This window comes from Nanorana parkeri, unplaced genomic scaffold (genome assembly GCF_000935625.1).
Source record: "Nanorana parkeri isolate BGI_ZX_2015 unplaced genomic scaffold, ASM93562v1 scaffold321, whole genome shotgun sequence".
In the NCBI taxonomy this organism is placed as follows: domain Eukaryota; kingdom Metazoa; phylum Chordata; class Amphibia; order Anura; family Dicroglossidae; genus Nanorana; species Nanorana parkeri.
The window spans coordinates 1568046-1580271 of record NW_017306589.1 but is presented as its reverse complement, the minus strand read 5'-3'; the positions used below and the strand labels follow the sequence as shown (position 1 = coordinate 1580271).

General features: G+C 45.6%; 1 protein-coding gene across 1 annotated transcript in view; it reads right to left on the bottom strand.

Moving 5' to 3' along the window:
* The window catches only part of ZBTB9 (zinc finger and BTB domain containing 9), a 12517-nt gene extending 11467 nt beyond the window's left edge, over positions 1 to 1050 (bottom strand). Inside the window, exon 1 of the mRNA XM_018558123.1 lies at positions 908 to 1050. Within this exon, the coding sequence (XP_018413625.1) occupies positions 908 to 979 (72 nt within the window). The 5' untranslated portion in view covers positions 980 to 1050. The remainder of the gene's footprint in view (positions 1 to 907) is intronic.
* Positions 1051 to 12226: the final 11176 nt, after the last annotated feature.

The window sequence follows — 12226 nt, the reverse complement described above, 5'->3', positions numbered from 1 at the left end:
ACACACCGACCGTACACACAACACGGAGACACACACCGAGCACAATGACCGTACACACAACACACCGAGCGCACAACACAGACACACCGACCGTACACACACAACACGGACACACCGACCATACACACAACACGGAGACACACACCGAGCACACAACACGGACACGCACACCGACCCGACACACAACACGGAGACACACACCGAGCACACAACACGGAGACACACACCGAGCACACAACACGGAGACACACACCGAGCACACCGACCGCACACACAACACGGAGACACACACCGAGCGCACAACACGGACACACAACACGGAGACACACACCGAGCGCACAACACGGACACGCACACCGACCGTACACACAACACGGAGACACACACCGAGCACAATGACCGTACACACAACACGGACACACCAACCGTACACACAACACGGAGACACACACCGAGCACAATGACCGTACAAACAACACACCGAGCACACAACACGGACAACGAACACAACAGTGTACACAGAATCTGCAGCTGTCACCCATGGCAACCAATCAGCTTCTCTCCTCAGTCTGTTCAGGTAAGATCTGAAAGCTGATTGGTTGCCATGGGTGACTGCTCCAGATTCTGTGTCTGCTCCGGTTTTGATGAATCCCCCGATATCTGTACACACAGCTCGATATACAACGATGACATGGTCACCGCCACACACACAATGTATCCCTCCACCTCCATGTGATCTCCGTATAATACATACAATGTGTCATCTGCACACACATCTGTTACAGGGATCGGGCATGACATGTACACAGGCGGGTGTAGGACGGAGGTCGGCTGTACGGACAGATCTCACACACACACAGATCTCACTCCAATCCATCGCATGTATATCGGGGATCGGCCGCCTCACCTCCGAACAGCTCCGGCCTCCTCCTCCTCTCTGTACCGTCTCCCCGACACCGCTCTCCATCGGGTCAACCATCAGCCAACCCTGGGACACCTCTCCCAACCCAGCCAATCCTGGGACACCGCTGGAGGGACAACCATCACCTAACCCTGGAACACCGCTCCCAGAGGGACAATCGTCATCTAACCCTGGGATACCACGCCCAACCCAGCCAACCCTGGGACACCACTGGAGGAACAACCACCACCTAACCCTGGAACATCGCTCGCAGACGGACAATCGTCACCTAACCCTGGGATACCACTTCCAACCCTGGCACACCACTGGAGGGACAACAATCACCTAACCCTGGAACATCGCTCCCAGAGGGACAATCGTCACCTAACCCTAGGACATACCAAAAGGACAATCATCACTTAACCCTGGGACGCCACTCCCAACCAAACCTGGGACACTGCTTTAGGGACTACCATAACCTAACCCTGGAACATTGCTCCCAAAAGGACAATCGTCATCTAACCCTGGGATATGCCAAAAGGACAACCATCACCTAACCATGGGACACCACTACTAACCCAGCAAAACCTAGCACACTGCTTTAGGGACAACCATAACCTAACCCTGGAACATCACTCCCAGCAGGACAATCGTCACCTAACACTGGGATATACCTACAGGACAACCATCACCTAACACTGGGACACCACTGGAGGGACCTCCGTAACCTAACCCTGGAACAGTGCTCCCAGCAGGACAATGGTTACCTTACGCTGAGATTTACCAATATGATAACCATTACTTAACCATGGGACACCACTGGAGGGACAACCATCACATTTTCCTAGGATAGGACTGGGATCACAAACATAGCCTAACCTTTGGAGACTATTAGAGGGACAACCATCATCTAACCCTGGTACAACAGTGGAGCGATAAATATCACCTAACCCTGGAACAGTGTTGGAGGGCTAACCCTCCGACACCAATGGAGAGACAACCATCACCCAACCCTGGGATACCATTGGAGGGACAACCATAACCTAACAGTGGAACACTACTCTTAGCGGGACAACCATCACCTAAGCCTGGGATAACACTGGAGGGACAACCATATCCTAACCCTGGAAAACTACTCCCAGATGGCCAATTGTCACCTAACCATGTGACATCACCACAGTCCACAGGGCCAAAAAACACCTTACTCTAGGATACAACTGCAGGCACAACGATAACCTAACCTAGGAACACCACTGGAGGGACAACCGTTACCTAATCCTGGGACACCACTCCCCAATGGGTCAACCATCATCTAACCCTGGGACAATACTGTAGGAACAGCTATCACTTAACCCTTCCAGAGGCAACCATCACTTCAACCTGGGACATCAGTGGAGGGACAACCATCCCCCTGCCCTGGAACACCACTTCCCACCAGGCCAATCGTCACCTGATTGCTCTAAAGAACGCAGAAATCTGAAGCAACTATGTGTGTCTATTCTACGTGGATAATGGATTGTATTATCAGTGCCTAGACATTTGATTGTCAGTCTTTGCCAGGCAGGGATCTCTGTGTCTGATGCATGTGTTTGTGTGGGCAGTGGAAGAAGTGGCCGCGCCATGATTCTCACTCACTGGATAGCTTGGGGAATCTTAGGGGTGTGGGGAAACCACATGGGCTGCCACACAACCATTAGAGTACACCAGATTGTATGTGAGATGTACATCTGCCTGTGTGTGTGTCCAGCCATCTAGATTCGGGTCAGTTTCCCTCCAGTGGTGGCCGGCGGTAGTGCAGGAGACTGCGAGTGGAGGTACTAACTCTAGAGGTAATTGTGCCGGGTTTATCTAACCTGTCCCTGCTAGTGAGAGCCGTGTGTGTGTGGTCCACGAGGCCTGTGTGCCAGTTTGCTTGAGCACAGAGTGTACAGACTAGAAGTGTCCCGGAAGCGGTTTCCTACAAGCCTGGAAGTTGTGGGTGGTGGCAGCTTAAATCAGTTCATGTGTGTAGGTTTTGTTTTTACAGCCGCTGTCATTGCATCCGCAGACTAAGAGAGGCACTTCACTTTATCCAAATATATCATTTGGATAAACTTTACGTTTAAAGTCATCTACATTTTTTTTTAAATGCCATTAAAGTTTTCATTAAAGTAATGTCTGGTGATCCTGCCATGAAGGTCCTTGTTCAGGCTTTTCCTGTTATAGGGTGACAATGATTCGTCCCAATTGCTCTCCTGCATTGTCACTTGTGCTTCCTGTAACCTTGCCAATGCTCATTGTGCAGACATGTTCGTTACCATTAGAAGCAATGGCATACAGCGGCCACTGGAGTGCCTGCATGTAGACAGGAAGTAGCAGCAAGAAGGCCGGAGGCACTGCGATTCAACAAATGATTAGAGAGGAAAAACTAAAGCAAACTAAACTGTTAACTAGTTATTGTTTCCATCTACTTTAAAGCTGAACTACAGCTTTAAAAATGTATATATACTTTCATTGGTCCAGCTTGGCACAATGTAAGTATATATAAATGATCCCTGGCAGGGCCACAGGGCCCGTGTAATACACTGTAGTAACCAGAGCTACCACAGCGTATTACAGCGTCTTCCAGTTAAAGGAACAGCTGCTGTGCTGAGCAAATTCCCCAGTGCTGTTAAAACACATCAGGTTGCTTGCTCATTGGCAATTCAGAGGACGCCTAGTTTATTTGTCAATAACACTAGACATTCTCTGATTGGACGAGGGTTGGTGACATGATGTCAACACCCCTTGTCCAATCAGTACGCCTTATGCCGAGCAAGCGACCCCATGTGTTTTAACAGCGGAGGGCAAGTGACTCAGCAAAGGGGCTGTTTGTATACCGGGAACACACTGTAATACATTGTAGTTGTAAACACCCCTGTCAGTGTTATATGGTTTGATCCAAATCTTGTAACTGCCACGTTTGCTAGACGGCTTGGCCTGTTAAAGGAAGTGGAAGAATAATAGATCTACTGGCAGGATCAACAGATCATAAAACTATGTGATGGGGGGTGAAGAAAACCTGCTGTGTTAATGCTAGAGACAGACTGCATCATATATGCCATTTTTTATTTTGCCCATATTTGCACTTAACCCCTGAACTGCATTGGCTCTCTGTTTTATATTACACACTGATTGTAGCGCCTTCCATTATACACCTTCATTCTGCCTGAGATAAGAACAGAACTTCTGCCCCTGTTCGCTGGAGAGTCCTCAGGATTGCATCCTTCATCTATTCCTTCAGAGAATCCACTTAGTGCCACTGAAAGTCTGTTGCCCATAAGAATCAATCTAATTCAGCTGACCTCAATAAACCTAAAATACGATTGGCTGCTATAGGTGACTGCATTTTGCTTCGTGTCTATAAGCAGCAGACTGTTTCAAAGTCACTAACTTTATGCTGACTGCTTGCAAAAAATGTTTGAAGCCTGAAAATGTTCACCAGGAAATTGCTGATGTAACTTAAGACTGGAAAAAATGACAAAGATCCATCAAGTTCAACTGAGCTTATAGCCGCACTGCACATAAAAAAATGATATTTGTACTTACTGTAAAATCTGTTTCTTGGAGTTCATTAAAGGGCACATGATTTAGTTATTCAGAGACAATTGGGTTATTGTGAGACCTACAGGAGGAACTGGACACTGGCAAGCAAAATATGCCGTCAACCCAGCCAGGTATAAGCCCTACCACTCCCATCATGCTTCAGTTTTGTAGAAAAGCAATATAAGGAGTGGATCTCAGTGGTGGGACCTATGTCCCTCAATGAACTCCAAGAAACAGATTTTATGGTAAGTACAAAAATCTAGTTTTCTTTCTTGTTCATTAAGGGACACAGGACTCAGTTATTCAGAGACAACTGGAACATCCAAAAGCAGTCCGACCTAGAGGTGGGCAACAGTAACAAAACTCTAAAAGGCCCACATAAAGAAACAGTAAAACGTGAAGGGCCTTATACCCAAAACTGACATCAGATGAGGCCTGAACATTCACCTGATAAAACGTAGAGAACATGTGAATAGTTGCCTTGCAAATCTAGGAAACAGCTGCCTGTTGCCGAAAAGCCCAAGAGGCACTCACAGACCTAGTAAAGGTGGAACCTTGTCCTTAGGTCCATTAGCTTGGTCAATTATCTGTCTACACCACCAAGAAATGGTAGAGCGAGTAACTGTTTACCCTTTACGGTGACCATCCAGAATGATGAAAAGAGAGTCTTCTTGGAGTCCGCCATCTTGAAATCAGTTGCTGAGAAGTAAATACAAAAAGTACAAACTAAATACAGGCAGTGAAGGGAAGTTTCCTTCTGATGTACTGGAGCCAAAGAGAAAGGAAGAACAATGTCTTGGTTGAGGTGAAAGGCGGAAACCACCTTAGGCACAAAAGAAGGCTTTAGGCCTCAGTACCGCCTTGTCCTTCTGTAGGACCAAGCAGGGTTTTTAATAGGACAAAGCTGGCAGTAAAGACACAGGCCTCATAAGGAAGGTAACCTTGTGGGTGAGAGTAGAAAGGAGAATATCTCTGATAGGTTCAAAGCTGTTTTTGAAGAGCTGAGAGAATTAGATTAAAATCCCACAGTCACAGGTGGTGACACATTGTACTAAAGTTTTGACCAAAAAAATGAGAGGCTAGTGGTCTTTGGAATAAGATTGCAAGGGCTAGAATTTCCCCCCTTGATGGTATTTTGGGCCAAATGCTGATCCAGGTCTGACTGCATCAAATCAGGATACGTCCCACAGACTATTTCCTGGGATGAATTCTTCTTAACTCGCACTAGGCAAAGCGAGCTTTCCATATGCGATTGTTGACCTTGCAGGAGGTAGTTTTCCTCGCTTTTAACAGCATAGGAATTACCGAATCAATGAGGACCCCTGTCTCCCAAGATCTGGGCTTCAACAGCAATGCAGTTAAAACCGGCGTCGGTGAAGTAGTGTAGTAGACTGGTGCTTAGGATAGAAGATCTGATTCATCTGGAAGAACCAATTGGGTGTCTGCCAGAAGTTTGATCAGGTTGGAGTACTACATCAACCTGGACCAGTTGGGAGCTATGTGGATCACTGCAATAACCTCAATCTCAATTCTGTGGAGGGGACAAGGAAGTAGTTTCAGAGCAGGAGTGGCATAGATCAGGCCATGCTGATACTGAATGGACATGCTAGAACATGGAGTTCTATACTGGCTAGAATCCATTCTACCTCAGTAGCAAGACTTATGGCTCCTTCTTGGTGGCTGATGTACGCCTCTGCTGTGGCATTGTCTGACTGGATCCTCGCCCTCCAGTCAGGGCATCCTGTTTTGTTTGGACAACCAAATTGCTCAGAGCTTCAGAGTTGGACAGTTCTTGGACTGTAGAGTCGGAGTCTGGGAGCAATGCGAGAAGTTTTTCCTGTGGAAGAAAGACTTTGGCCTGAGCTGTGTCTAGAATGAGACCTAGATACTCCAAACAATGTGTCGGTTCCAATGCAAGACTTCTGAAGCTTCAGGCTCTAACCAAACTTTTTTAAGGTCTCGACTGTCAGGATCACATTGTCAGGCAGGAGCTGACTGTTCTCTCAACAGGCCATTGTCCAGATATCCCACAATGAGAATGCATGACTAGTACTGGTGCCAATACTTTGTTAAACAGTTTATGGGAAGGCAGACCAAATGGAAGGGCTACAAACTGGTAGTGTTGTGTGCCCACAGCAAAACGGAAGTAATATTGATGTCCTGGAAAGGTGGTGACATGAAAGTACACATCCTTGATGTCTACACAGGCTATAAAGTCTCCCTGATGGAGGGAGGCTATGACAGACCTGGTGGATTCCATGCATAATTTTTTGAACTCGAATGAAAACATTTAAAGCCTTCAGATCCAAGATGCCCCTTAGGGGCAAGGGAAAATAACCCCTTTGGTTTTGGAACAGTAAGGAGGTTTGAGGAAAAAGGTTAAAACCTTTCTACAGTAGGAACAATGAGAATTACTCCTTGGCTCAAAAGATCTGCTAGAGCAGCAAGGCGGTCTGCTAGTCTGTGCGGAGACACAGGTAGGTTGGGCAACATAAGATGGGTCAGAGGCAGAGAGTGGATCTCTGGCTTGTAGACCCTGGAAACTGCGTCTTTTACCCAGGCATCCAAGAGGTTTTTGACCAGGTGCCAGGCCAACAGACATCCCCCCTCTTTGGAAAGTGAGGGTGTCCATTCATTCCAAAGAGGACTTGTCTGCATGTTTAAGGGGTTTATAGGCCCAGGGTTTGTGATTGAACTGGGCCCCTGGCTTGGATTCTGCCTTGGAGTTTGAAGGTTGGGAGAAACGAAAGGATCTCTTTGGTTTCTGGAGCGAAAGGGGCTCTCCCAGTTCATGGCATAGGCGTCTTCTGCTGGAGCAAATTAGTACTTTTACCACCAGTTACATCTTTTATAAAGCTGTCTAAAGATTCACCAAATTGACATATTCCATCAAAAGGAATGTACAGCTTGTAATTTTTACATTTTTGTTCCGCAGGCCAACATTTCAGCTGAAGAGTTCTCTGTATATTTACCAACAGGAGACCTATTCAGGAAATAAGATGGACAATATCTAATAACCTGTCTATGCAATAGTGCAGGGCTGCAGACATAAGCTCTAAGCTCTCTACAACTGGTTAGTCAGGAAAGTTTAATTCTAAGGTTTGACAAATGGACATCACAGTAATGACCGGTTGCTTCACTGAGCCTGCCAGCAAAAATTATGAGTTTGTCCATAAAATCAAGCATATCTGTAGAGAACGCCTCCCCCGGATATGGTGGAGGGGGAGCCACACCTGAGGGATCCAAGGAAGAATTTGCAGAGTGTGTGGATTCAAGTAAGGGAAAGGTCACTGAGCGTGGACACTACAGGCCGCACAGGAGCCGTTAGTGGATCATGAGTTGGAGATGTCTGATTCAGTGTGACTGCTACCCTGGCGCTTGGGATCTGACATGTTGCTAGAATGAGGCAACTTATTTAATGACACCAAAAAGAAAACTTTGGGCACTAACAGAACCAGAAACTGAGAGCAGAAAAGATGTAGGTGACAGCAAGGACTAACTGAGGCAAAAAACTTGTTTCTTGCATTAGGAGCAATGGCGGGGAGCAACTACCTCATGCTAAAAAGGCGTGGTAACCCCTTCCGCAGAAACCAATGGAATAGGGCATAATGATGGTGGCACTTAACAGTACCGGTAACGTAATAGTTCCCAATGTTCAGACACATTAAAAAGGAGTTCTTAGAGACTTATTGCCCTGGAGAGCGCTCTCTGGCTAACTAACATGGAACACAAGGGCCCCAAGCAGACCCCAAGCCCAAAGCTCACATTCCAGGGTAACTTCGGCCGGTCCGTGGGCATACTCACAAAGTGTGTCTTCCCAGACTGGATCACACAAGAAGCTGTGCGAGATTTCAGAACCTAGAGAGCACTCTGCGGCTAACTAACACAGTACCCAAGGGTCTGGAAAGTGCCACATGTAGAAGACATTGCCCGAAGTTCAGACAGGCACTGCAGTCTTCATTGCAGCAGGGTCCAGGTACAGCCACCAGGGCAATAGCCGAGGATACACTAAGCATGATAACTACACATGCAGATGCAGATGAAGTCTAGCGGGGCATCATTCAGCCCAAAATCTTGAGGACATACTATGAATACAGGGTTTCATGGGCCCACCCCCTGAAGGGGCTTCACCACGGCATCTTTCATTCATAGTGTATGCATCTTCAAGGATATCCCACTGGAGAAGATCAGGAGGGGAAGAGCAACTGGCATGTCCCATGACTAAAAGACTTTAAAAAAAAGCTAAGTGTATTGTATTTTAAAAAGCCTATCATACACAGTAGGGGAGCCATCGGTTAAAGGGGGAGGGTGTTACCTGTGGGGGCCTACAGAGTCTGGAGTTGGGCTTTTACGCAAAGCTCCAATTCCTTTGATTAAAAAAAAACAATCCCTTTTAGCTCAACTATTTAAATTGAATGAATATCAGTAATTTTATATCACATCTATACCTGCGTCTGTTCTGCAGATAATGAGGTAAACTAGGTCAGTACACTGAGTGCTGAGCGGTAGAGTCCATTGTCACCTGATTAGTCAAAGTGTCTCTACAAGCAGTATTGTACCCCAGGGGAAGCCATGGGACGCACAGCTGTCTTCACTACGGTTCCAAAAATCAAACTCCTGGTGTAGTAAAACGAAAGTCAATGTCAGGGACGCCAAATGTGACACAAAGAACTTCCTGTAACGCCTTCCGGATGGAGATTGATCAAGTGAAGGTCAATAGGAATCCAAAAACTGTGCATCACTTGAAGCATTCATTGCTGGTCAAACCTAAATGCCTGTATTGGTCAGCTCCCCAGATAGTCACTAGGACCTCCACAAAGCATTGATGGGTGCCTTGAGTGACTTCTTACCAGGCTGATTGTGTGTGTGTGTGGTGTGGCATTTAGAAAGTCCATATTTGGAACATTGAGTTTAGGGAGCAATGTAGGGGGTCAGCCTAGTGCACAATAGCTATACTGTGGCACCTTATGACGCATGCTGGCTAACTTAGGTTATTGTGTATGGCTTCACTACAGTTATTTGGCGTACAAGTCTATCGACCTCCGAACTCAGACCTCTCGATAGCACAAAAGAGCTTAAAAACAAGTTCACAATTCATTTACATATTTAACTTTTTATTTATTGTTTTAAAAAGTATACACCCAAAAAATAAGTTAGGCTTAGTCACCTTTAGATAATATGTTGTAACCTCCTGTCTGCAGTGTGTATGTGTGTGTTGTGCATCCTTCTCATACCGATCGGCGAAGTACAAGAAGGATAGGAATTCTGACTGGCTGCAGATCTCACCAAAGGGACTCGGGCGTAGGCGGACAGAGTCACCGGACGCTATCACGGTTTAGGAAACACATCGAGGGCCACACATCTGGTGCTAGGAAACTGCCAATTGCTGGACAGGTATTGAGGTGTTTTTGAGATATAAATACTAATCTACAAACAGGCAGCAAACCATATTCAGAAGTTTATAGGATGTATCGATGTTAAAAACTTGTAAACCTTTATATAAATATATTTCTTTATTAAAACACCAGCAATGTCATTCAAACTCCCACCTAGAAAGAAACTAGGGACCTTTACAATAAACCGTTGACCCAGATTGTAGTTTTTTCACGCTATGTATAGCCTTCCAGCCGCTGAATTTCAGCAGGAACTAATTAGCCTTCATTTACTCTGACCTAGCAAACCCAATTGTTTCCCGTCGACTTCCGTCCAATGGAAATAGTACAAATTTGCCAGATCAGACATTAGGACCCATACAAGCTGGATCTAATGGTGGCAACATCCCTAGATTCACCTTCTCGGGGTTACAAATATTCCCAAAGTTGCTAAGCAATGCCAAGAAGATTGTGAAGGACCGTTTGGTGATGGCTCACATGGAGGCTGTCCAAAGTATTGGGCAATCTCTTGACTCTCAGCTGGTTAGCCTCTATAGAGTCCTCTCGTGTTATACTTTTCAGCATTCAGCACCACTCAGCAAGCAAGGGAAATATTTCTTGTTGGGTTGGTTTCCAAAAAGACTGACATAGCCTTAAAAAAAACATGGCTGGCAGGTAGCTAGGGAAGTCCTACGGCCAGAAGGTGCAAAATATGACCCAAACCTTTCCTAAAAGTGTAGCAGATGTTCAAAAATAAAAAGAATCTATCACTACTGTTTTGCTAGTAGAATTTTGATAAACCCTAGAAGCCCTTTAACAAAAATATCCAAAAAATGTTTATAGTTCCTCTTTAAAGGGCCAACTCACCCCAAAACTTAGCTTAGTATTGGAAGGGCATCATTGGATTAAATCACACAGAATTCTAAAATCTCCTGGGTCCTCTGAAGACAAATGTTCTCTGCTGCAGTTGTGTCTTCACCACTCACAAGGCCATAATTGAGGGGGTCACGTTCTCACATGTGGCTTGCCCAGGTATTTGTTGAGTGTAGCTTGGCACCATGGGTGTCAGTGGAAAGTCTGGTCGAGATAACTTACTATTGGACTTCCCAAACAATATTAAACATCAGCATGAGATTCAGCTTGTCAGCAACATCAGTTTTGAATCTGGAGTTGGCCCTTAAAGTGAACATGTCCCACAAAGTATGCAAACAATATGTCCTGGTAAAGCGCAGGCAGTAGCTGTGTTTATCTTCTGATCAAGTCCTGAGTGTCTGTGGAGGGAAACAAATTCAAGGCCAAGGCTTTGGACTGTTCAATTTTGGACTGTTCAAGTCTTGGACTGTTCAATCAAGTGCTAAGTTCCCTCCTGCCATGTAACTTGACCAATGTCAGAACTTCATGGGTCAGTATAGGCTCTGGTATAGGACTCTCCAATGGCAGGGGCAAAGCTTAGCACTGATCTGACACTCTTTATCCATGGACAATCCATGTCCTCAAAAAGCACACAGGAAATATTTGAAGATAAACACAGGTACAAGAAGACATCAAACATGGCCTGCACTTAAAGCACAACTAAACCTTCAATTCATATCAGCTAAATACATTCCAGGTGCATCAAAAGGTTACCTTGCAGTTTTTTTATTTCTTTAGAAAGCAAGTAGAAAAGCCTTTCCTCTGCCAGCATGCTGCCGAGAAGGACCCTTGCTCTTTGTATGGAAGCAGCGGTCCCTCTGCAGAGGTTTGACACACCCTCTCCAATCAGAGGGGAGCATAAGCATTGCTGATTGCAAAGCTATAGGTCTGACACAGTAGGGGGCGCATCTGACCTCTGCCTAGAGACCACTGCTTCCCTACAAAGAGCAAACATCCTTTTCAGCAGCATGCTGGCAGGGGACAGGCTTTCCCTACTAAGGTTGTGTCTGCTTTTTAAAGAAAACCAACTGTAAGACTTCTGTTCACATGCACTTGGAATGTATCTGGCTGACTGAAGTGAAACTACAAGTGGACTTTACCAGTATTGTTAGTCTACGCACTATGTAGAATTTCACGGGATAAAGTAAGAACTGCAAATTCACCGTTCCTTGGCTGCAATGCAAACTTTCTAGCCAGGAGTCCTGCGGCCCCTCAAGTCCCTGTGATGAGATGTGACAGGAAATTCCGATGACTGTAGAGACTCCGAGAGTGAAATATTTCGCGGACAATGGATGTCAGCACCTGTTGTCTCTTCCTTAAATATATAAATATATGTCATAATAAATAACAAATATTAGTTGCTTTCTGAGCTCTCGATTCACAGAACGACTCTGAATTCTCTTGTTTTTTTTTTTTCATTAAACTTTTTTTTTGTTTTTTATATTTACACAGAATTTCAAAAAGAACCAAATACAAT